Source organism: Oncorhynchus clarkii, chromosome 16, assembly GCF_045791955.1.
Source record: "Oncorhynchus clarkii lewisi isolate Uvic-CL-2024 chromosome 16, UVic_Ocla_1.0, whole genome shotgun sequence".
In the NCBI taxonomy this organism is placed as follows: Eukaryota; Metazoa; Chordata; class Actinopteri; order Salmoniformes; family Salmonidae; genus Oncorhynchus; species Oncorhynchus clarkii.
Window position 1 is genome coordinate 65,170,316 of NC_092162.1, and position 25,015 is coordinate 65,195,330.

General features: G+C 44.8%; 1 protein-coding gene across 1 annotated transcript in view; it reads right to left on the bottom strand.

The window, feature by feature from the left end:
• The window catches only part of LOC139368925 (plexin A3-like), a 181,704-nt gene that overhangs the window by 154,107 nt on the left and 2,582 nt on the right, over nt 1–25,015 (bottom strand). Inside the window, exons 2-3 of the mRNA XM_071108425.1 lie at nt 19,330–20,601; nt 17,950–18,132 (exon numbers count right to left, since the gene is read on the bottom strand). Of these exons, the coding sequence (XP_070964526.1) occupies nt 17,950–18,132; nt 19,330–20,514 (1,368 nt within the window). The 5' untranslated portion in view covers nt 20,515–20,601. The remainder of the gene's footprint in view (nt 1–17,949; nt 18,133–19,329; nt 20,602–25,015) is intronic.

Genomic DNA, 25,015 nt, shown 5'->3' on the forward strand with positions numbered 1-25,015 from the left:
TGCACAAAACATCTCCTGGAATGTGTGAATCTGCATAGTTTTCCTGTTCTTTATATAACAACAAACACATGTATCAGATTCCACTGGCAGTGTACATGCAGTATGTGTTACATAATACTGTAGAAAGTATAATATAAACCTTCTGATCAGAATAATGTGATGATCCAGACAAACATCAAGGACATCAACAGTGAAGAAGAAGTCTTAATGAAGCAGGTTTTATATGTAGCACTATTAGAGCCAAACCATCACACACACACACACACACACACACACACACACACACACACACACACACACACACACACACACACACACACACTCACTCACTCACTCACTCACTCACTCACTCACTCACACTCACACACACACACACTCACACACACTCTCACACTCACACACACACACACACACACACACACACACACACACGGACAGACACACAGACAGAGACACACACTCACACACACACACACACACACACACACACACACACACACACACACACACACACACTCACACACACACACGGACAGACACACAGACAGAGACACACACACTCACACACACACACACACTCACTCACACTCACACACGCATGCACACACACGCGCACGGACAGACACACAGACAGACACACACAGACAGACACACAGACAGACACGCGCACTCACACACACACACACACACAGACCTTTGTTTCCCCGTTACTGTGCTCCATAGAGGAGTGTTTCCTGCCTTCAACTTCTCCAGAGACAATGGACAGTAATGACAGAAAAATCTGAAATACTAAACTGATTCATTTGACAGATTTCATCACTTCCCCTTTCAAGATCGTCAAAAGCTAGCCTACAATTCTCCTAGAGACTAAATTCGCTGCTCATTTTCATTTTTCCACAAGGATTGCGGTCTTTGCTTGTTCCTCTCCTCAGCGAAACAGGGGTTACGAAAGCCAGACAAATCTAATCATTCTATTTCTGACTAACTTGAAACTAAAGGTGGTGGAGCAGACACTTTTAAACAGAACATCAACAGGTAAATGTGATGGCATTTGATGCACCAATAGTTTTATACGTAGCTCATATGTAGACTTAGCCATCATGTCCATGTTTACACCCATAAACAATCATCTCACCTATATTTCTGGACAGGTTATGAGCCCAATACACCCCCACCCCCTTTTTTTGCCATTTGCTTCACTTCTCAAATCAGTCTTTTAGAGAAATACCCCTCTCCCTCCCATCCCCAAACCTCCCATCCCCACTCCTCCCCCTCCCTCCCATCCCCAAACCTCCCATCCCCACTCCTCCCCCTCCCTCCCATCCCCACTCCTCCCCCTCCCTCCCATTCCCACTCCTCCCCCTCCCTCCCATCCCCACTCCTCCCATCCCCACTCCTCCCCCTCCCTCCTATCCCCACTCCTCCCCCTCCCTCCCATCCCTACTCCTCCCCCTCCCTCCCATCCCCACTCCTCCCATCCCCACTCCTCCCCCTCCCTCCCATCCCCACTCCTCCCCCTCCCTCCCATCCCTACTCCTCCCCCTCCCTCCCATCCCCACTCCTCCCCCTCCCTCCCATCCCCACTCCTCCCATCCCCACTCCTCCCCCTCCCTCCCATCCCCACTCCTCCCCCTCCCTCCCATCCCTACTCCTCCCCCTCCCTCCCATCCCCACTCCTCCCATCCCCACTCCTCCCCCTCCCTCCCATTCCCACTCCTCCCCCTCCCTCCCATCCCCACTCCTCCCATCCCCACTCCTCCCCCTCCCTCCTATCCCCACTCCTCCCCCTCCCTCCCATCCCTACTCCTCCCCCTCCCTCCCATCCCCACTCCTCCCATCCCCACTCCTCCCCCTCCCTCCCATCCCCACTCCTCCCCCTCCCTCCCATCCCTACTCCTCCCCCTCCCTCCCATCCCCACTCCTCCCCCTCCCTCCCATCCCCACTCCTCCCATCCCCACTCCTCCCATCCCCACTCCTCCCCCTCCCTCCTATCCCCACTCCTCCCCCTCCCTCCCATCCCTACTCCTCCCCCTCCCTCCCATCCCCACTCCTCCCATCCCCACTCCTCCCCCTCCCTCCCATCCCCACTCCTCCCCCTCCCTCCCATCCCTACTCCTCCCCCTCCCTCCCATCCCCACTCCTCCCCCTCCCTCCCATCCCCACTCCTCCCATCCCCACTCCTCCCCCTCCCTCCCATCCCCACTCCTCCCCCTCCCTCCCATCCCTACTCCTCCCCCTCCCTCCCATCCCCACTCCTCCCATCCCCACTCCTCCCCCTCCCTCCCATTCCCACTCCTCCCCCTCCCTCCCATCCCCACTCCTCCCATCCCCACTCCTCCCCCTCCCTCCTATCCCCACTCCTCCCCCTCCCTCCCATCCCTACTCCTCCCCCTCCCTCCCATCCCCACTCCTCCCATCCCCACTCCTCCCCCTCCCTCCCATCCCCACTCCTCCCCCTCCCTCCCATCCCTACTCCTCCCCCTCCCTCCCATCCCCACTCCTCCCCCTCCCTCCCATCCCCACTCCTCCCATCCCCACTCCTCCCCCTCCCTCCCATCCCCACTCCTCCCCCTCCCTCCCATCCCTACTCCTCCCCCTCCCTCCCATCCCCACTCCTCCCATCCCCACTCCTCCCCCTCCCTCCCATCCCCACTCCTCCCCCTCCCTCCCATCCCCACGCCTCCCCCTCCCTCCTATCCCCACTACTCCATCCCTTCCATCCCCAATCCTCATTCTCATTTTTTTCTTTCTGGGTAAATTACCTAGTTCCAGGTGCATGGCTTAAAAAGTCGCCGAGCAAAATCCACTTTCACCCCTTGCTCTCTGAGGTCCCCGGATACATATCCCACAATCCCCTACCACTGACATCATACATCTGAAACGGCTGATACACCACACACTGACTGAGAACAGCATTCTGACTCAACAACTAAATTGAGGGAGAAACTGAGATCAAGCCTCTCATGAGATGAGGAGAGGCCAGCTGGCCGACCAGGCAGTACGTGTAGACAACAGGTAATAGATTCCGTGTCTGTCTTGCAGACGGATTTATCCCTTAAATGGATTTGGGATGTTTACACATACACTCAATTCCAATGTGTATAGGTTGTAATAAGCCTTAAATTAAAGGTGTCTGTTTGGTCATTTAGAACAGGATTAAAGGTGTCTGCTTGTTCATTTAGAACAGGATTAAAGGTGTCTGCTTGTTCATTTAGAACAGGATTAAAGGTGTCTGCTTGTTCATTTAGAACAGGATTAAAGGTGTCTGCTTGTTCATTTAGAACAGGATTAAAGGTGTCTGCTTGTTCATTTAGAACAGGATTAAAGGTGTCTGCTTGTTCATTTAGAACATGATTAAATGTGTCTGCTTGTTCATTTAGAACAGGATTAAAGGTGTCTGCTTAGTAATTTAGAACAGGTTTAAAGGTGTCTGCTTTTTTAATTTAGAACAGGATTAAAGGTGTCTGCTTGTTCATTTAGAACAGGATTAAAGGTCTGCTTGTTCATTTAGAACAGGATTAAAGGTGTCTGCTTGTTCATTTAGAACAGGATTAAAGGTGTCTGCTTGTTCATTTAGAACAGGATTAAAGGTCTGCTTGTTCATTTAGAACAGGATTAAAGGTGTCTGCTTAGTCATTTAGAACAGGATTAAATGTGTTGAAATAGAAAAGTGTCTGGTGAGTTTTTTCACCATCTGTCTCTTCCAATTAGCTCTCTGCCTCCAACATGATCGCAGGAATTGAAAATGCTAGTTACTTTGGACAAACCATGTCAGTCTCAAAATATCCAGTTTCCTTCCTTTACAGAAACTAGAAAAGCAAAAAAAAAAGAAAAATGACATGAAACAAAACATATAAATAGTCCAGTGATAGTTGTTTGCCAAAATGGGGTGGTGAGCCATTTTATAAGCCAAAGCCTAACCATAGCCTTGGGTCACTCCCTTGAAATACGGAGTCAGGCCTAATTAAATTAAAATAGGTTAACGTAAAGGGAACATTAATATTAAATCAGCCTCTTTGGCCCAACTATGTTAAAAAGCCAAACATAACCCACACTGTGTTCACGGACAGTTTGTTAGGCCTTTATGACTCCTAATCTTTCTGTATTCTGTCCTTGCAAGAAACCATGTCAAATGATGTTTTCTTATGAGGCAGTCTGTCGGGACATAGGACTGTACCGGTCAGGACTGGTACATAGGACTGTACCGGTCAGGACTGGTACATAGGACTGTACCGGTCAGGACTGGTACATAGGACTGTACCGGTCAGGACTGGTACACAGGACTGTACCGGTCAGGACTGGTACATAGGACTGTACCGGTCAGGACTGGTACATAGGACTGTACCGGTCAGGACTGGTACATAGGACTGTACCGGTCAGGACTGGTACATAGGACTGTCCCGGTCAGGACTGGTACATAGGACTGTACCGGTCAGGACTGGTACATAGGACTGTCCCGGTCAGGACTGGTACATAGGACTGTCCCGGTCAGGACTGGTACATAGGACTGTCCCGGTCAGGACTGGTACATAGGACTGTACCGGTCAGGACTGGTACATAGGACTGTCCCGGTCAGGACTGGTACATAGGACTGTACCGGTCAGGACTGGTACATAGGACTGTCCCGATCAGGACTGGTACATAGGACTGTACCGGTCAGGACTGGTACATAGGACTGTACCGGTCAGGACTGGTACATAGGACTGTCCCGGTCAGGACTGGTACATAGGACTGTACCGGTCAGGACTGGTACATAGGACTGTACCGGTCAGGACTGGTACATAGGACTGTACCGGTCAGGACTGGTACATAGGACTGTACCGGTCAGGACTGGTACATAGGACTGTACCGTTCAGGACTGGTACATAGGACTGTACCGGTCAGGACTGGTACATAGGACTGTACCGGTCAGGACTGGGACATAGGACTGTACCGGTCAGGACTGGTACATAGGACTGTACCGGTCAGGACTGGTACATAGGACTGTACCGGTCAGGACTGGGACATAGGACTGTACCGGTCAGGACTGGTACATAGGACTGTACCGGTCAGGACTGGTACATAGGACTGTACCGGTCAGGACTGGGACATAGGACTGTACCGGTCAGGACTGGTACATAGGACTGTACCGGTCAGGACTGGGACATAGGACTGTACCGGTCAGGACTGGTACATAGGACTGTACTGGTCAGGACTGGTACATAGGACTGTACCGGTCAGGACTGGTACATAGGACTGTACCGGTCAGGACTGGTACATAGGACTGTACCGGTCAGGACTGGGACATAGGACTGTACCGGTCAGGACTGGTACATAGGACTGTACCGGTCAGGGGATTTTGGATGACGGTAATTGGCCAGCCAAATGTCCACAGTCGTCGTAACCGTTTGAATAGCAATTAAAAAAAAAAAATAGTCCTGCATCAGCCACATCAGTTAACGTTTTACATTACCATGGACATTATTGCATCACAATACCAGGCAGGTATTGCTTGTTTTTAGCAATTTCAAAGTTTCATCATGTTGTTAAGAGTCCATGTTACCGCAGAAACGGACTCAACCACACGAATGCCTGGCCGTCCCGTCTTCAGCCAGATGTTGTTATATAATCCTGAAGGTCTTCATCCATAACAGTCAGTTATGCTCTATCTCTATCAGTTACACCAGCTCTATCTCTATATCAGTTACACCAGCTCTATCTCCATCAGTTACACCAGCTCTATCTCTATATCAGTTACACCAGCTCTATCTCCATCAGTTACACCAGCTCTATCTCTATCAGTTACACCAGCTCTATCTCTATATCAGTTACACCAGCTCTATCTCTATCAGTTACACCAGCTCTATCCCTATCAGTTGCACCAGCTCTATCTCTATCAGTTACACCAGCTCTATCTCTATCAGTTACGCCAGCTCTATCTCCATCAGTTACACCAGCTCTATCTCTATCAGTTACACCAGCTCTATCTCTATCAGTTACGCCAGCTCTATCTCTATCAGTTACACCAGCTCTATCTCTATATCAGTTACACCAGCTCTATCTCCATCAGTTACGCCAACTCTATCTCTATCAGTTACACCAGCTCTATCTCTATCAGTTACACGAGCTCTATCTCTATCAGTTACAAAAGCTCTATCTCCATCAGTTACGCCAGCTCTATCTCTATCAGTTACACCAGCTCTATCTCTATCAGTTACGCCAGCTCTATCTCCATCAGTTACGCCAGCTCTATCTCTATCAGTTACACCAGCTCTATCTCTATATCAGTTACACCAGCTCTATCTCCATCAGTTACGCCAGCTCTATCTCTATCAGTTACACCAGCTCTATCTCTATATCAGTTACACCAGCTCTCTCTATCAGTTACACCAGCTCTATCTCTATCAGTTACACCAGCTCTATCTGGACACACTCATCACAACAAGACACAAACGACCAATAAGACATTCCATAACAGTAGCAGAGATGTAGACCTAAAATCCACATCATTCTGTATCGTGCTGACGACTTCATCCAGAGAATCAAAGAGGCTCCAAGGTCAATTCAGTTTCCCTCTCCAAACCTTTTCAACATAACCATCTGAAAGTCTAACTCTGGAGGTATGTTGATGCATTTACAGCATTAGCAGGAACGTGGAGGTTTGACATACTCGGTCACAATCCACAGCAGGGTCGTCTGTAGATTGGTGAGAGTGAATAAGGTCCGTGTTGGTCAGGGGGACAACCGTTTTTGTTGTGTGTAGTCGTATCATACAGGTCAGGAAGACAGAGCTTGTCTTTGTTGGCCTCTTTATTAAATAACTCATCTCCAATCAGCCCTTGTGCTGAGGGGAACATTTGCAGGGAAATTTCATGAGGCCAAACAGTGTTCATTGAAGGTCAAATAAAGTACCATGTTCTTAATTCGGGACTCTCGGTTGTCAAGAAATTTCACACACATGCTGCAACTAAAACGGCAACATTGTTGTTTAACAGGAAAATGGGTGTTGGAGAATTCCTAATAGGTAATGACAGATGAACTATGCCACGGTACATCACTACAGTGTTTCTACAAAAGCATTAGCCTATCATCAACATCTTATGAAAGGGATGTTCCTGGGCCTCTCCAAACATATTCATGCAATTTCAGCATGCCTCACTTATTTGTCAACATAATACATCTTGACTCATGATGACCTTTCATCGTCCAGAAACAGCAGGGAGGTTGATATGTGGGGTCACAGAAGAAGAAGACAAACGATAAACCTACTGGATCGTTACCTCAGCAGACTACCAAGGTTACGTCCAGCCTGATGCTAGAGCCTGCAGTCAGAGACAGAGAGACAGCAGGACAGCAGGGAATGACTAAATGTGTCTGGCAGGCAGAACCAGGCTTTGCAGCTACATTGCATCTTGACCAGCTGAAGAAAAAAATACATCATTTTCTTGTCGAAGATTTTAGAAACTGTTCCCGTTCATGACGGAATGGCCTACAAAGTCGTAAAGATGAAGAGAAATGTTTCCCTCCTACTGAAGGCAGGTTCTGACTCACCAGGCGGGAGGCAGGAGGACTGAGACTTTATAGCAGACAGCCAGACACAGGTGCTTAAGTGCTGCTCCTAAACACTGTGCATTTACGATGATGGCAGCGGTGACCTTAATGAAGTTATGAGAGGGACGCCATTAAATTATAAAAAAAATAATATGCTCAGACGAGGACATATCCAAGAGGGACAGATTTGGGCAATTTGTAGTAAATATTTCAGCTTTTATTTTCCTTGTTTTTTATTTGTTATTTTCCCTGTGAAGCACATTGTGTTGCATTCCATGTCTGAAATGTGCTGTATAAATAAAGCTTGATTTGATGAGATACTGTACCTGTGTCAGATAGATCAGAGCGGTAAAGAGATCATTCCTGAGAGATTATAATGAGATAAACAACAACAGGATATGCACTGTACAGTAGTAGTAACAGTCTACTACAGTAGTGAACAATGTCATGCCAGTGAAGGATTCAACTCCCATTTTAGCCATGCCAGGTACAACTCAGTAACCCTTGTATGTTGTATTTAATGGATTCTTGTCATAGCATACATCCCCATGTTTCAAGCCCACTTTGCTCTTCCATCAGCAACATAGCTTCATCACAAGAAGTTAAATACAGAAGGAAAGATGGTAGAGAGAATGAGATACACATCTGGAAGCTATCCCCCCGTCCCCGTCCCCCCACCACATCTAAAACGCTCTACTGTTTAACAGCTCTCCTTTCTCTCCCATTCTCACCACCACAGCAGCGACCTTCCTCTCTGGCTCTCCCGAACCCTGTGCTCCTGTCAAACAGAACAACAGCTCACTCTGGGCATGGCAAAGCTGATGGGAACTGCTGTGTGATGGTCTGTTGAGAGGTATGCTACTAGTCTGCTACTCGTGTGTTGGGTAGTTACTGGGGCAACAGAGAGATTGTCTAAAATGTTGTTACAGTTGTGGTTAACTATACACTACCGTTCAAAAGTTTGGCGTCACTTAGAAATGTCCTTGTTTTTGAAAGAAAATTACATTTTTTTTGTCCTTTAATAAAATAAAATCGAAATTAAACAGAAATAAAGTGTAAACATTGTTAATGTTGTAAATGACTATTGTAGCTGGAAACGGTTGATATTTTATGGAATATTTACATAGCCGTGCAGACGCCCATTATCAGCAACCATCACTCCTGTGTTCCAATGTTGTGTTAGCTAATCCAAGTCATTTTAAAAGGCTAATTGATCATTAGAAAACCCTTTTGCAATTATGTTAGCACAGCTGAAAACTGTTGTCCTGATTCAGGACAGTCAGCATCCCGGAGTCACCTGTTCACTGTTGATGTTGAGACTGGTGTTTTGCGGGTACTATTGATCAATGAGCTTTTTAAAATGATAAACTTGGATTAGCTAACACAACATGCCATTGTAACACAGGAGTGATGGTTGCTGATAATGGGTCTCTGTACACCTATGTAAATATTCCATTAAAAATCAGCCGTTTCCAGCTACAATTAGTAATTTACAACATTAACAATGTCTACACTGTATCTCTGATCAGTTTGATGTTATTTTAATGGACAAAAAATGTGCTTTTCTTTCAAAAACAGGGACGTTTCTAAGTGACCCCAAACTTTTGAACGGTAGTGTATAAATTGGCACCATTACACTTTACAAAGTGTAATGGAGCAGAATGTCTCGTTTATTATTTTCAAAACTAGTTAAATAGTTATTTTTACCCGGTAGGCACCTCCTGCAACTTAGCACAGATGAGATCAATTACACCGTAAACGAGAATCACTTGCCTCAAACATTTATTTGAATCCTAAATAATTAAGATCAGGCAATTGTTTATACTTTGAAGTGAAAAATGTATTTATAAAAAAGAAAAAAAATGGTCCTGTGCAGTTGGAAATCAAACACATTTTTATTTAATTTGAACTTATTTTAGAAGACATTGCTAATAGTGCGAAGTGTGAAGGTGTACATATATTTCACCGCAACTGTATGTAGTAAACATGGATGGAACTGAGACCTCTCGAAAAAGGCAGAGGAATCTCTAGTTAATGAATAGCTGGTTAGTGGTTAGTGTTTTTCAGGTTCAATACAAGATTCTCAGGATATAAAACCTGTCAGAAATTCACTTGATCCCTTGACCCTTGGAAAGGCTGATTGCTTAGCAATTTCTATGAATCACCAACCAACCGTATGTTTTGTGAGACGTTGCTTGAATTGCTCGACAACCTTGAAAATGTCAATGAAAAGCAGCACAAGTCCAGGAATTCTTTCTTCACCATAAGAACACCATCCAAACAGAATCAAAAGCCACAAAAAATCTAGAATGTATGCCATAGAAATATAACACACTTGGCACACTTCCACACGACAATGATCTGATAGAGATATTGTAGCAAAAGCTCTTCAGAACTCTCCCTTACATGTGAGTGGACAATCCAGCATCAACATTCCAGCATCAACATTCCAGCAGCAACACTCGAGCAGCAACACTCCAGCATCAACACTCCAGCATCAACACTCCAGCATCAACATTCCAGCATCAACACTCGAGCAGCAACACTCAAGCAGCAACACTCCAGCATCAACACTCCGCCATCAACATTCCGGCATCAACACTCGAGCAGCAACACTCAAGCATCAACACTCCAGCATCAACACTCCAGCAGCAACACTCAAGCATCAACACTCCAGCAGCAACACTCAAGCATCAACACTCCAGCAGCAACACTCAAGCATCAACACTCCAGCATCAACACTCCAGCATCAACACTCCAGCAGCAACACTCAAGCATCAACACTCCAGCAGCAACACTCAAGCATCAACACTCCAGCAGCAACACTCAAGCATCAACACTCCAGCAGCAACACTCAAGCATCAACACTCAAGCATCAACACTCCAGCAGCAACACTCAAGCATCAACACTCCAGCAGCAACACTCAAGCATCAACACTCCAGCAGCAACACTCAAGCATCAACACTCCAGCATCAACACTCCAGCAGCAACACTCCAGCAGCAACAACACATGGAGAACAATGGCCCCTGCTCTCCAGACCCAACATCACTCAGCCTTGTTCTGGACCGGGGGATTTATGGCAAACAGATTTCCCCACGATCAAACCTGCCGTGGGCTGGGACGGCTCGTAAATCTGGTCCCTGGCCTGCTTCACAGCCCATTCACCCAACACTGATTTATACTGCTGAATTAGCTTCCATTCCAATTTGAGGCTGACGCCACTCAGGACAGACGCAGGGAAAATAGAACAGGAGACATTGACTTGCCTAGTTAAATAAAGGTTACACACACACAGGGGTGCAGACCATGTCATACAGGTAACACCTGACCTGTACAGCTTGTCTACTGCTGTACATATAAACTGTTAGGGTAACCAATAGGATGGTCAGATCTTACTGACTGTCCTTTATGGGTGGGAATTGGCAGGGACCTCACGATACGATATTATCATGATACTTAAGTACCGATATGATATGTATGTAAAAAAAAAAATTACTTGGAGTCAAAGTATCAAGATAATATCGGCCAAAATAATATTGCAATATGTAAATGTATAGATTTTTCCCCCCATCACTACTGTGCTATGGATTGCCACTACAGTAAAATGTTGAATCTTAATAATATATTCAATATATTCTCAGCTTATGGCAGTATTTATCAGTCCCAGCTATTAAATATTTCCAGTATTATGAAAAGCCAACAACAAAACAAACTATTGCTTTAGCTTTAATATTAAAACAAATTATTATTAAAAACTGTCTTGGAAACTTGATTTGCATGAGTTCCCTTTGGAAGACGAGATAAGATGGCTAGCATTCAAAAACTAGAACAGTTTCACACACACACACACACACACACACACACACACACACACACACACACACACACACACACACACACACACACACGCTCGCACACACACACACACACACTCAGACACGCTCGCACACGCACACACAGAACACACACACACACACACATGCAGACACATACAGACACACACACACACACACACACACACACTCGGACACGCTCGCACACGCACACACAGGCACACACAGACACACGCACACACACACACACAGACACACGCACACACAGGCACACACGCACACACACACACAGACACACACACACAGACACACACACACACACAGACACACGCACACACACACACACAGACACACACACACAATAACATCAGCAGTGGCACCACACCAGCACAAGCAATAAAATACACCTGACAACCTTGGTCTCATACACAGCCTGTTGCTGAGTCAGATTATGTGATCCAGAAAGGCCTTTCCCTATTTCAGCAGAAATAGATGTGCATGATACCAACCAACCACTGCTATATTAACGCCACTGTGCTATCTACATTTCAATGATTTTTGCAAACCGTTGACTACATTACAGTTGTTTCAGCTGAATGCATCTTGCTCGGTGTCACAATAGTGTGTAATAGAATTAACAGAATCCCAAACAAGGACACAGCGTTCATTACCTGCACAAGAGTGCAGGTGCGAAATCAAATCAATCGGATGCAATCATCGTTCACTCATAATTATAACCTTATAATTATGATGTCCCTTTGTGTTTGCCTCAAAGTATTATCTCAGAAATCAACACGAATACATTCAAAGCAGCGCTCAGCTCCGTTTTCACAACTTAAAATGATTATTCTTTTCATATTCTCAGTCAGACCTAACGCTGGTTCCTCTCTCCTACATATGCCACTGTGAAAGACATTGGTAGGGGACAGGAAATACTAGGGGCTCATGGGTAATTTCCGCATGGCTCCAGAAAGCGGCTTGTGTTCTCTGATCTCTTGCCAAAACAAACAAGCCATTCTGGGAGGAGATATGGTGTGATTATATAGCCTCCTCCTGCATTCTCTAGCTCCCTATTATGGCAGGTAGTCTAATACTCCACACTGGGCCACAACAATCTATCCCTCAGAGCAGCATTTCACCAGACAACAGTAAAAACATAACACCCACAGGATGAAACGTGTGCAATGTCCACTTTCTGTTAAGTGTAACTGTAATCTATTGGGTTTCTATTGAGATTGGGTTTAACAACAAAGCAGCCAGTGACTGGTGGGAATAAGACCTTTTTTAGATTGTGTGAATGTTTGACTTCCCTGTCAGGGCTTGGCCTCTGCAGTCTCCTGCTTCTTCTTTCACAATAATCCATGCACCACAACCACATAATCCACTCACAAATGAAATAAACCCCAATCCCTCCAACTGGGTTAGTAAATAATGCAAATGACAGTTTTTACACACCGAATGAATTAATGATGATGATCTGCATTAGAGGTCGACCGATTCATCGGAATGGCCGATTCATTAGGGCCGATTTCAAGTTTTCATAACAATCGGAAATCAGTATTTTTGGGAGCCGATTTTGCAGATTTAAAAATATATTTTTTTATACCTTTGTTTAACTAGGCAAGTCAGTTAAGAACACATTCTTATTTTCAATGACGGTTTAGTAACGGTGGGTTAACTGCCTTGTTTAGGGGCAGAAAAACAGATTTTCACCTTGTCGGCTCGGGGGATCTAATCTTGCAAACTTACAGTTAACTAGTCCAACGCTCTAACCACCTGCCTCTCATTGCACTCCACGAGGAGCCTGCCTGTTACGCGAATGCAGTAGAAGCCAAGTTGCTAGCTAGCATTAAACTTATCTTATAAAAAACAATCAATCAATCATAATCACTAGTTATAACTACACATGGTTGATGATATTACTCGTTTATCTAGTGTGTCCTGCGTTGCATATAATCGATGCAACGCTGGGGGATGATTTAACAAAAGCGCATTTGCAATCGTTGGACGACTGTTCCTAACCATAAACACCAATGCCTTTCTTAAAATCAATACACAGAAGTATATATTTTTAAACCTGCATATTTAGCTTAAAGAAATCCAGGTTAGCAGGCAATATTAACCAGGTGAATTTGTGTCATTTCTCTTCCGTTCATTGCACGTAGAGTCAGGGTATATGCAACAGTTTGGGCATCCTGGCTCATTGCGAACTAATTTGCCAGAATTTTACGTAATTATGACATAACATTGAAGGTTGTGCAATGTAACAAGAATATTTAGACTTAGGGATGCCACCCATCATTTCGAAATGATAGTTTCCGGATTCGACCATATTAATGACCAAAGGCTCGTATTTCTGTGTGTTATTATGTTATAATTAAGCAGCAGGCTCGTAAGCATTCATTCAAACAGCACTTTCGTGCGTTTTGCCAGCAGCTCTTCGCAAGCACCGCGCTGTTTTTGACTTCAAGCCTATCAGCCTAATGGCTGGTGTAACCGATGTGAAATGGCTAGCTAGTTAGCTGGGTGTGCGCTAATAGCGCTTCAAACGTCACTCGCTCTGAGACTTGGAGTAGTTATTCCCCTTGCTCTGCAAGGGCCGCGGCTTTTGTGGAGTGATGGGTAACGCTGCTTCGAGTGTGGCTGTTGTCGATGTGTTCCTGGTTCGAGCCCAGGTAGGGGGGAGGAGAGGGACGGAAGCTATAATGTTACACTGGCAATACTATAGTGCCTATAAGAACATCCCATAGTCAAAGGTACATGAAATACAAATGGTATAGAGATAAATAGTCCTATAAATACTATATTAACTACAACCTAAAACCTCTTACCTTGGAATATTGAAGTCTCATGTTAAAAGGAACCACCAACTTTCATATGTTCTCATGTTCTGAGCAAGGAACTGAAATGTTAGCTTTTTTACATGGCACATATTGCACTTTTACTTCTCCAACACTTTGTTTTTGCATTATTTAAACCAAATTGAACATGTTTCATTATTTATTTGAGGCTGAATGGATTTTTATTGATGTATTATATTAAGTTAAAATAAGTGTTCATTCACTATTGTTGTAATTGTCATTATTACAAATAAATAAAAAAGCATCTTAAAAACTTGAGGTGGGATAATGCGCAGTTGAGATGATCCTAAATATCTCTCTGTATTATCAATGCAGATCTTTTAAACATATTAGGTACTGAATCATCTTGACAGATACTGTCATCAGTATGGGCTAAATACCCCAAACTTGGCTTGTAGACATAGCCTTGTGACCCAGTCATCTTAGCAACAAGCAAGAAGATGGGAGGTAGGGAATATATTGATACACGTATCAACAGGGGACCTCATAAATAATCGGAATAGAAAACAAAACACGACACTACTCTCCAAGGAGAAGACTTTCTAACCCATGCTTTTCAGTGTGTATGTGAGCACATTTTACTTTCTGCTCTGGGAATAGGATGGTAAGAACACAGAACTGGGGTGTAATTCATTTCTGTCCCAAGCATTATAATCACTGTGTCAAGTGAAAAGTAGCTAAGTCAGTCTCTACATCCTGCCCAAGATCTCATGGAATTTCTCTCATATGAAATGGTTAACTGGGACAGACCACCCATTTAACTTATACAAGGACCAGGGACTGAGGCATTTATAAGAGAATGATTATTGATTCCAATAAATTAAAAAAACACAATCTTACTGATTGTACTATAAAAATGTCTTCTCATCCAATCTCAGGCTTTTATTTCAAAGGCCGAGAAAGTAGACTAAATGACTTGATAGTCAAAGATAGGCAATAGCACACACTAGTTTGAATCTAATAGAACACTAGGGGAGGGATGATGTTTTGGAGTTGGCCGAGTAGGAAAGTGAGGGCAACAATTCTCAGCAGCACCATTTGGTATAATGTTATTGTTGTAAACAGTGGGCACAGAGGGCAGGGTGAGTCATGGGCTGTTTTTCTTTTCATAGAACATTGTGGGAGTAGACCATGATTCTCTCTGCTAGGGCGCCAAACTGCGTTCTCCTGTCCACAAAACCAATGGAGAGTGACTGAAATAGCATCAAATGTATCCCTCTCCAGGCATCGCCACATTCAGCGGGGTTATCATTATGTCAGAATGTCCAAAATTCTAGATGGCGTTCCAAGTCCTTCTAGATGGCGTTCCAAGTCCTTCTAGATGGTATTCCAAGTCCTTCTAGATGGCGTTCCAAGTCCTTCTAGATGGCGTTCCAAGTCCTTCTAGATGGTATTCCAAGTCCTTCTAGATGGCGTTCCAAGTCCTTCTAGATGGCGTTCCAAGTCCTTCTAGATGGCGTTCCAAGTCCTTCTAGATGGCATTCCAAGTCCTTCTAGATGGTATTCCAAGTCCTTCTAGATGGTATTCCAAGTCCTTCTAGATGATATTCCAAGTCCTTCTAGATGGTGTTCCAAGTCCTTCTAGATGGTATTCCAAGTCCTTCTAGATGGTATTCCAAGTCCTTCTAGATGGTGTTCCAAGTCCTTCTAGATGGCGTTCCAAGTCCTTCTAGATGGCGTTCCAAGTCCTTCTAGATGGCGTTCCAAGTCCTTCTAGATGGTATTTCAAGTCCTTCTAGATGGCGTTCCAGGTCCTTCTAGATGGTATTCCAAGTCCTTCTAGATGGTATTCCAAGTCCTTCTAGATGGTGTTCCAAGTCCTTCTAGATGGTATTCCAAGTCCTTCTAGATGGTATTCCAAGTCCTTCTAGATGGTATTCCAAGTCCTTCTAGATGGCGTTCCAAGTCCTTCTAGATGGTATTCCAAGTCCTTCTAGATGGTGTTCCAAGTCCTTCTAGATGGCGTTCCAAGTCCTTCTAGATGGCGTTCCAAGTCCTTCTAGATGGCGTTCGAAGTCCTTCTAGATGGCGTTCCAAGTCCTTCTAGATGGCGTTCCAAGTCCTTCTAGATGGTATTCCAAGTCCTTCTAGATGGCGTTCAAAGTCCTTCTAGATGGCGTTCCAAGTCCTTCTAGATGGTATTCCAAGTCCTTCTAGATGGCGTTCCAAGTCCTTCTAGATGGCATTCCAAGTCCTTCTAGATGGTATTCCAAGTCCTTCTATATGGTATTCCAAGTCCTTCTAGATGGTGTTCCAAGTCCTTCTAGATGGTATTCCAAGTCCTTCTAGATGGTATTCCAAGTCCTTCTAGATGGTATTCCAAGTCCTTCTAGATGGTATTCCAAGTCCTTCTAGATGGTATTCCAAGTCCTTCTAGATGGTATTCCAGTAACTGTTTTAACTTTTCACTGTCAGACAGTTATGAAAGGACAAAATCATTATAGTCTTTAAATGAATCCTAGAAGTCATTGGTTTGTGCTTATAACTAAAGATCTATTGCTGTGTACTCTACTACAACTCTGTCTCCACGCCAGTCTGAGGTTCACACACCGGATGGAAACCACAGATCCACATGAGGAGGTGTGATGAAAAATATCTAGTTTGGACACACCTACTCATTTAAGGGTTTTTATTATTTTATTATTTATTTTTACTATTTTTTACATTGTAGAATAATAGTGAAGACATCAAAACTATGAAATAACACATATGGAATCATGTAGTTGAGAGAATGCCAAGAGTGTGCAAAGCTGTCATTAAGGTAAAGGGTGGCTACTTTGAAGTATCCCAAATAAAACATATATTTTGATTAGTTTTAACACTTTTTTGGTTACTACATGATTCCATATGTGTTATTTCATAGTTTTGATGTCTTCACTATTATTCTACAATGTAGAAAATAGTAAAAAGAAAGAAAAACCCTTGAATGAGTAGATGTGTCCAAACGCTTGACTGATACTGTATAGAAATCAAAAAGTCTATAATGCATAACATGTTGAACTACAATGAATTCAACAGAGTAATAAGAAGGTAACATTTCTATAGAGTTGATGTCATAAGATCCCCTGATGTTACTTTGATCAGAAATGAAGTGCAACCCAGGTCAGTGGTATTCAAAAATAAATACATGTGGATTTTAAACATCATTCTGAGAAAACAAGTTTCCATTGAATATAAAGTACCCAGCATTTCAACCCTGAATGACTAACTGCTGATGTTCTTCATCTATTTTAAATGACTGAGCCGCGATGATAACATTGTGTCAACTCCCAGCAGAGCGGCAACCGAAAATAAATCCATTCAGAATAAGATGGAGGCTGAGCATATTCTACCGCCAACTCAAGTCAGGAAGGTCATATCTACACAACAACAAGTTCCTACCCAGAGAAATATAATTTATTTTCATAACTCTTTTATCGAGTCAACTGAGAAAAGACCCTCATGGCTTCCACTAGAAATATCACGGAATATTCAATCCTGTTTTTGACCAAAAAAGCATTCTGTACTGTATCATGCAATGTTCTACAAATATTGAATCACAGTGCAAAAGAAATCGGACAAAGTGGTTGGTGTTGGGTGAAATCCCATCTCTGCCTACAGCACCAGGGTTTCCCCCAGGCCTTCTTCACCTGGTATGGCTTCGTGTAGAGAATTGTAACACAGCTGCCAGGGAATAACTGATCGGCCCATTTTAACAGAAAGAATCAGAATGTCTCCCTTACCTTTTTGAGGCGTCCACTTCGGGTTCCCACAAACACCACGGAGTGATCTCCATAGGTGTAGGCTGTTACCGCTCCCATACCGTCCACGCCGTCGTCATAGAGAGGGGTCCCTTCTATCACCCGCAGACCCCCAAGAGGTTGGTTCAACACCAGCCCACAGAAGTCATCACCAATCTGCTTCGGCTGTAAAACAAAACGAGAAGGGGACAATGTTCAGAATGTATCAAGGTTTGGATCAAATGTAGCCTATTTAATCATTTAGGGCCTGGAATACACAAAACGCTAATAGAATTTGGGAGTTTCACTACACCTCTAACATACATAAAGAAACATGAACATGTCATCAATTACTATGATAAGAAATGTAATAAAAAGCACCTGGTGAATTCTTGGCATGTATAGCGATTCAAAACATGCCGGTGTCAGAGGAACAAACGATTATTGTTGTTGAGCCTTTATGAAGGGTAACTATATCAAACAAGGCCTGTGCCAGAGTCTGGCATGCACACTCTCATGATGTGGGCAAGGGCTATTGCTGCGCATGAGAAGGGGCTAATGATGTCCATGAACCAGGCCATCATCAAGAGCAGATTTGCATCAGCTACAGGGGGCCCTGTTGCTCCTAATAAAAACAAGCCCCCACTTCCTTATAGGACCCAGGTCAGATACTGATACTCGTAGTTCTCCTCTCCATCCGCCCAGCTCTGACCCAAAAACTAACGGGGTGCCATCAGCCATTAGGGCACAAGGAGGGAGGGAAATGTACCTTTATACACAGGCCTTGACCGAACATCTTATAAGTACAGTTTTGGCAGAAGCTCTTCAACTGTTCTTGATTTAAATCCTTGAGAGAGGTGCCCTTATAAAGATACATCCGTTTAAATACCGTGCCTGCTGCACAGTATTTACATGGATCACTACTTCACTGTATGTTTCACGAGTTGCCTCACAGTACAGTGATATGACTGGAGTCAGCTTCATAGGAGAAAACCCTCCATCCACATAAACTGCTCTGTCTTACGGTTTATCCCGGATAACGTTTACTGGAATATAAATTCTTCCATTTTTATCAAACATAGTATAGATCAGCTGTGACTTTTCATGTTGTATAGTCACTGGAAATATGATTCTGGATGTAAAAAGACCAAAGCGTCATAAGGTGGAGACTGGCTAAGATATCCTATGCCTAGAACGTGTTTACAAGCCTGTTGAATGTTTCAATATATTCATGGAGAATTTGGGCTATTGAAATTAATGAGGTATGGATGAAATATGAATGCAAACCCAGCAGAATATTGCCTGCTCTGGGGCTGGGGCCTGAGGCAGGATAGAAGTACTTGATTTGAGCGGAACTACTGAAATGAAATGGTGATGACTCACCGTGTTGATGCAGGGGAGCTCCTTGTTGAGCAGCCAGGGCAGGGACAGCTTGCCCTCCCCACGGTAACACGACTTGATCCTCTCCCTCATAGCCAGGTTGATCTGATGCAGGGTAAAGAGACACAGGACTGTTTCCCGAGGCGGGTTGGCCCGGTTCTTCTGGCCCTGGGAGAACACGACAAACAGCACATCCTCGTCCTCAGACAGCCCCAAGGCCTGGGCCAGCATCCGACCTGGACGGTGCTTGTAGGCGGACTGGACCAGCCGGTACTCCACACCTTCCTTGGTGCAGCCCAGGGGGAACTCCACGTAAGAGTAGAACTCAGTGTCGTTGGAACACATCCGCACTATCTTGGAGGTGAAGAACTTTTCACCGGTGGCATCCATCTGGGTGAGCTGTGTGTCCAGCTGCAACGTCAAGAAATAGATGTAGGTACGGCTGGAGAATCCATACACGTAGTAAATGTCAAACGCCGGGTAGAGGGACAGGGTGTCGGAGGGTATCTTGATTTGTGATGACACAAACTCATCCTGGTAGACCAGACTGAACATGTTAACACTCTCTTCATCAGTGACCAGTTTACGGCTGGACAGAGTAGGGAAATACTCTGACTTGCCATCGATGGCTGCCCCAATGAACAGCCGGCTGCCCCCCTTCTTCTCATTCTTCCACTTCCCTTCTGTACTGTCAACCACCACTCCCGCCATGCCGTCAGCCTCCCTGGCTCCAGAGAGGTAGTGCTCCTTGCGGTGATGGGGCTCTCCCAGCTTGAAGAGGTCCTCCAGTCGCAGGAACTGACACACTCCCTGCCAGATGCTTCCACATGCTACCAGGCGGTTGCCAGCGTAATCAACCAGCAGCAACTTGTTGACGTTGTCAGAGGACTCCAGTTTATGTGCACAGGCTCGGACGCTGGGAGGGGGGTAACATTTGGCGTTGTCATCCACGGGGCCAGTCATGTGTGAACGCAGCTCTGTTAGGTTGGCAGACAGCTTGAAGATGCGGTTCACTGCTCCCACATAGACCTCTCCCGTCCGGCTGTGCACTGTGAGATGAGTCAGGCTGGTGTCTGTGACCCTGTAGGTGCCTGTCTCAGGGGGGAGCTCGGTCGGGACCATGGGGAATGTATTGTTAGTCCCAGAGTGGAGAAAAAGGACAAATACCACCAGCCATTTGGGTGTCATGATGGAGATCTTTTGGTGGTGGGAGAATAGAGCTCGTCACGTGAGCTTATTGCAGTCCTTTGTCTGTCTCAGTTCAGTGGTTCATGTCTGAAATGAAAAAGATATGTTGGTTAGGATGGATTGCAGTATTGAATACATGAGTAAGTAGTGTCCCCTCAAAGTAGATGGAGAAAAATCTCGTTCAATTTTCATCACTTTTCAGTGTCCCCCTCCCCCCACCACCAACTCCTGACTGTAGTCGATTTTGAGATATTAATGACTAAATGTGCAAGTCAGCCACTGACACAGCTGTGAGTGTGAGGGAGGTTTGGGGGAGTGTATTGATTATAGGGCTGGTGCCAGGGCTTGTCTGTCCCACTACCTTCACTCAATGGATTGCTAATAAACCTTTATAGCCATCACTAACACTAATCCTGAGCACATTTGTTAATTAGGAAGTATTGCTACTAGGAAAAGAGAACATGACAACAACAGAAAATATACAAACAAACAGTGGAAAATTAGGATGCGCTGCGATATATTTGTAGCAGACCACAGGGTAATGCTATAGTGATCAGTGGTTCAGACATCGCTCCTCCCCCCTCCCACCCACTGGTCAGAGCTTCTGGAATGAAAGTTGCCCTTATGGCACCTCAACAGCCTGGGCTAGGACTGGGATAGGAAAAGACCCTTATGGCACCTCAACAGCCTGGGCTAGGACTGGGATAGGAAAAGACCCTTATGGCACCTCAACAGCCTGGGCTAGGACTGGGATAGGAAAAGACCCTTATTGCACCTCAACAGCCTGGGCTAGGACTGGGATAGGAAAAGACCCTTATGGCACCTCAACAGCCTGGGCTAGGACTGGGATAGGAAAAGACCCTTATTGCACCTCAACAGCCTGGGCTAGGACTGGGATAGGAAAAGACCCTTATGGCACCTCAACAGCCTGGGCTAAGACTGGGATAGGAAAATACCCTTATTGCACCTCAACAGCCTGGGCTAGGACTGGGATAGGAAAAGACCCTTATGGCACCTCAACAGCCTGGGCTAGGACTGGGATAGGAAAAGACCCTTATTGCACCTCAACAGCCTGGGCTAGGGCTGGGATAGGAAAAGACCCTTATGGCACCTCAACAGCCTGGGCTAGGGCTGGGATAGGAAGTAGGAACACAGGAAGAATGGTTCTTTAATCATCTGACACATTTCAGCAGTTTGGGGTTTCAGGTATTAGCAGCACACAGACAGACAGACAGACAGACAGACAGACAGACAGGCAGGCAGGCAGGCAGGCAGGCAGGCAGGCAGGCAGGCAGGCAGGCAGACAGACAGACAGACAGACAGACAGACAGACAGACAGACAGACAGACAGAGACAGACAGACAGACAGACAGACAGACAGACAGACAGACAGACAGACAGAGAGAGACAGACAGACAGACAGACAGACAGACACAGACAGACAGACAGACAGACAGACAGACAGACAGACACAGACAGACAGACAGAGACAGACAGACAGACAGACAGACAGACAGACAGACAGGGCAGGCAGGCAGGCAGGCAGGCAGGCAGACAGACAGACAGACAGACAGACAGACAGACAGACAGACAGACAGAGACAGACAGACAGACAGACAGACAGACAGACAGACAGACAGACAGACAGACAGACAGACAGAGACAAACAGAGACAGACAGACAGACAGACAGACAGACAGACAGACAGACAGACAGACAGACAGAGACAAACAGAGACAGACAGACAGACAGACAGACAGACAGACAGACAGACAGACAGACAGACAGACAGACAGACAGACAGACAGACAGACAGACAGACAGACAGACAGACAGACAGACAGACAGACAGACAGACAGACAGACAGACAGACAGACAGACAGACAGACAGACAGAGACAGACAACACCTCTAGCTCTTACTAAGCACTACTTGTTCTCTGCGTGAGAGGTGCTTGATATTCTGCCCGTCAACTCATTTAGTGTGTCCACAGTGTTTGGTGAGTTTCAGTAATAACAAAAGTATCTTTGTCAGGTTGCCTCTGACCTCACTGATTATGAGTCTTCACGTATTAGTCACAGAGAGGGCAGGAAAACACGGAACTCATCACAAATCCAATCATCCATCTCATCATTTATTTTGTTTTATTATATAGTTTAGTTTTACTGGCAGTACTCTCCTTTAATGCATTTTTATTCCACATCCAATAACGGTTGGGAATATCAAAACCTTTATCAAAACTGATTACCCTTATGGAGAAAATGATTCAGTTGTGCCCACAGGTCTGAATGGATCAACGTGGACAAGAATGACAGTGATAGTCTGGTGTGAAAAGAGACATTTCCCCATGCTTTTCTTTCTTTCATCCACTCATGACAATGAAATATGCTTCATGAATACCTCAAACGGATAGAATCATTACAGCTGCAAAGATCAGCGCAACACGTTCTCATTAGCAGCCGCCGTTTGATAAATCTGTTTTAAATTTCATAACAAATGGTAGAAGGTTTCAATGCATGCAAAATATCTATTCGCTGTGAAAATGCTCAGGGATCGATAGGAAAAATAAATCGAGCAACAAGCAATTCTGAAGCTTGAGTATGCACCCTTCCCTTACATGTCTGTGACTACAGAAAGCCCTCATAATGGTCAGAAATAGAATAGACGAGGCCACTTGCTGCCTTTAAATTCAGCGCAAACCCCCCAGTCATTGCCCATTGCAATACAATGCTGTATTGTAGTACATTTCCTGACTTGTGGATTACTATTGAGCAGCAGTCACAATGATTTCATTACCACAGAAGAGAGAGGAGCACTGACTGGTGCCAGTAGAAGCTGAATTCCTTTAGCAGAGAATCTCGACCTGAAGGTTCAGAATTCTAAAGCAGAGATGGTGTTGCAGCTGAATTAAAAAGCAGACTCTAATGATTGACTTAAATAACAACTGTAAATAACATTTGAAACCTCAGCGGGAAATAAGACCTCCCTGCCTGCCCGAACAGTGAGAATAATTACAGGTTTTACAGGCTCAAGTTCATTCAATAATCTTTACAGTAGAGAGAGAAAGGGAGTGTGTGTGTGTGTGCGTGCGTGCGTGCGTGCGCGCGCGTGTGTGTGGTGTGTGTGTGTGTGTGTGTGTGTGTGTGTGTTGTGTGTGTGTGTGTGTGTGTGTGTGTGTGTGTGTGTGTGTGTGTGTGTGTGTGTGTGTGTCCATGTACGCGTATATGGTGCAACCCCTAACCACCCGAGAGCAAGCTCATTTGACAGAGATAAGGTTTAGTTGAAGACTTACTAGTGTGGAGCATAGCCTAGGGTATGTGATGCGATTTGTAATATGTGATAGCTTCACTAGGCTATTACTCAATACCTACCAATGGCTTTGTTTGGGTCGTGACATCTAAACCATTACGGGACAGATCACACATCCAATATTAAACGTCAATCTTCTGATTACTTAATAAAAATAACAAGTGCATTCAGGTTATGCAATTTCAAGCCACAGCCCAACTCCTCACTTACTCCATTACACCATTATGTACATTAACAACTAGCTGCTAGTGTAGTTGGATCAAATGAAAGATGTAGGGGATGAGAACATCAGAATAATCCTTAAAAAAAATGTTTGTATTTATTTAACCTTTATTTAACAAGGCAAGTCAGTCTGAGAACAAACCCTGCCCTAACCCGGACGGCGCTGGGCCGCCCTATGGGACTCCCGATCGCGGCCGGTTGTGATGAACCCGGGTCTGTAGTGACGCCTTAGACTACTGCGCCACTCGGTCCCCAAATACTGACTAGTTACTGCCGACTGTCATCAAACACAATCTCCTTTAAAGGAGGAGATGAGAGGGGGCCATGTTTTTAGATAAACCTTTAGGAATGGAAAGAGTCTGTGGAGTGTCTGTGAAACGTGAACACAAAGAAGCAATCAGGGCAATCACCATTTCACCTAATCAAGGACTCTGAAAACACCCCTCTCTTGTCACCAGTACTTCTCTAATGAGGGTCAACAGCACTTGATTAAAAAAAAGAATTGCTCTGTTTCCTATTGAAGATGCTGTCCTCTCATGGGTACATACAGATGACCAAAACCAAGAATATTTGAGAGTTTCATTTCAAAGGCACTCACCCCTACTCAACTGTCATTAGTTCACATATGGGGCATGAACAGATGGGGCATGAACACCAAGATGTTTCCTTTCATAATTAAGTTATATTTTTGCCAGAAAAATGTAAATGTTTTGGGAGGAATAGAGCTTGCATCTATTTTAAGAATAAGCACATTAGCACTTACAGTATGTGGTGAATTGATAAAACATCCACCCAAACTAAAGACTAGATCTGAGTATGCACCTGGCCTTGGCATACATTCCACATGAATACATCTAAATCAGACTTCTGGGTTTTGGTTTCTGTGAAGCTCTGGAACGGTTCTATCTCAATGGTGCTAAGTCCATCACAGAGGAGGAAAGAGGAACTCTAAGTGTCATGTGATTGTTTC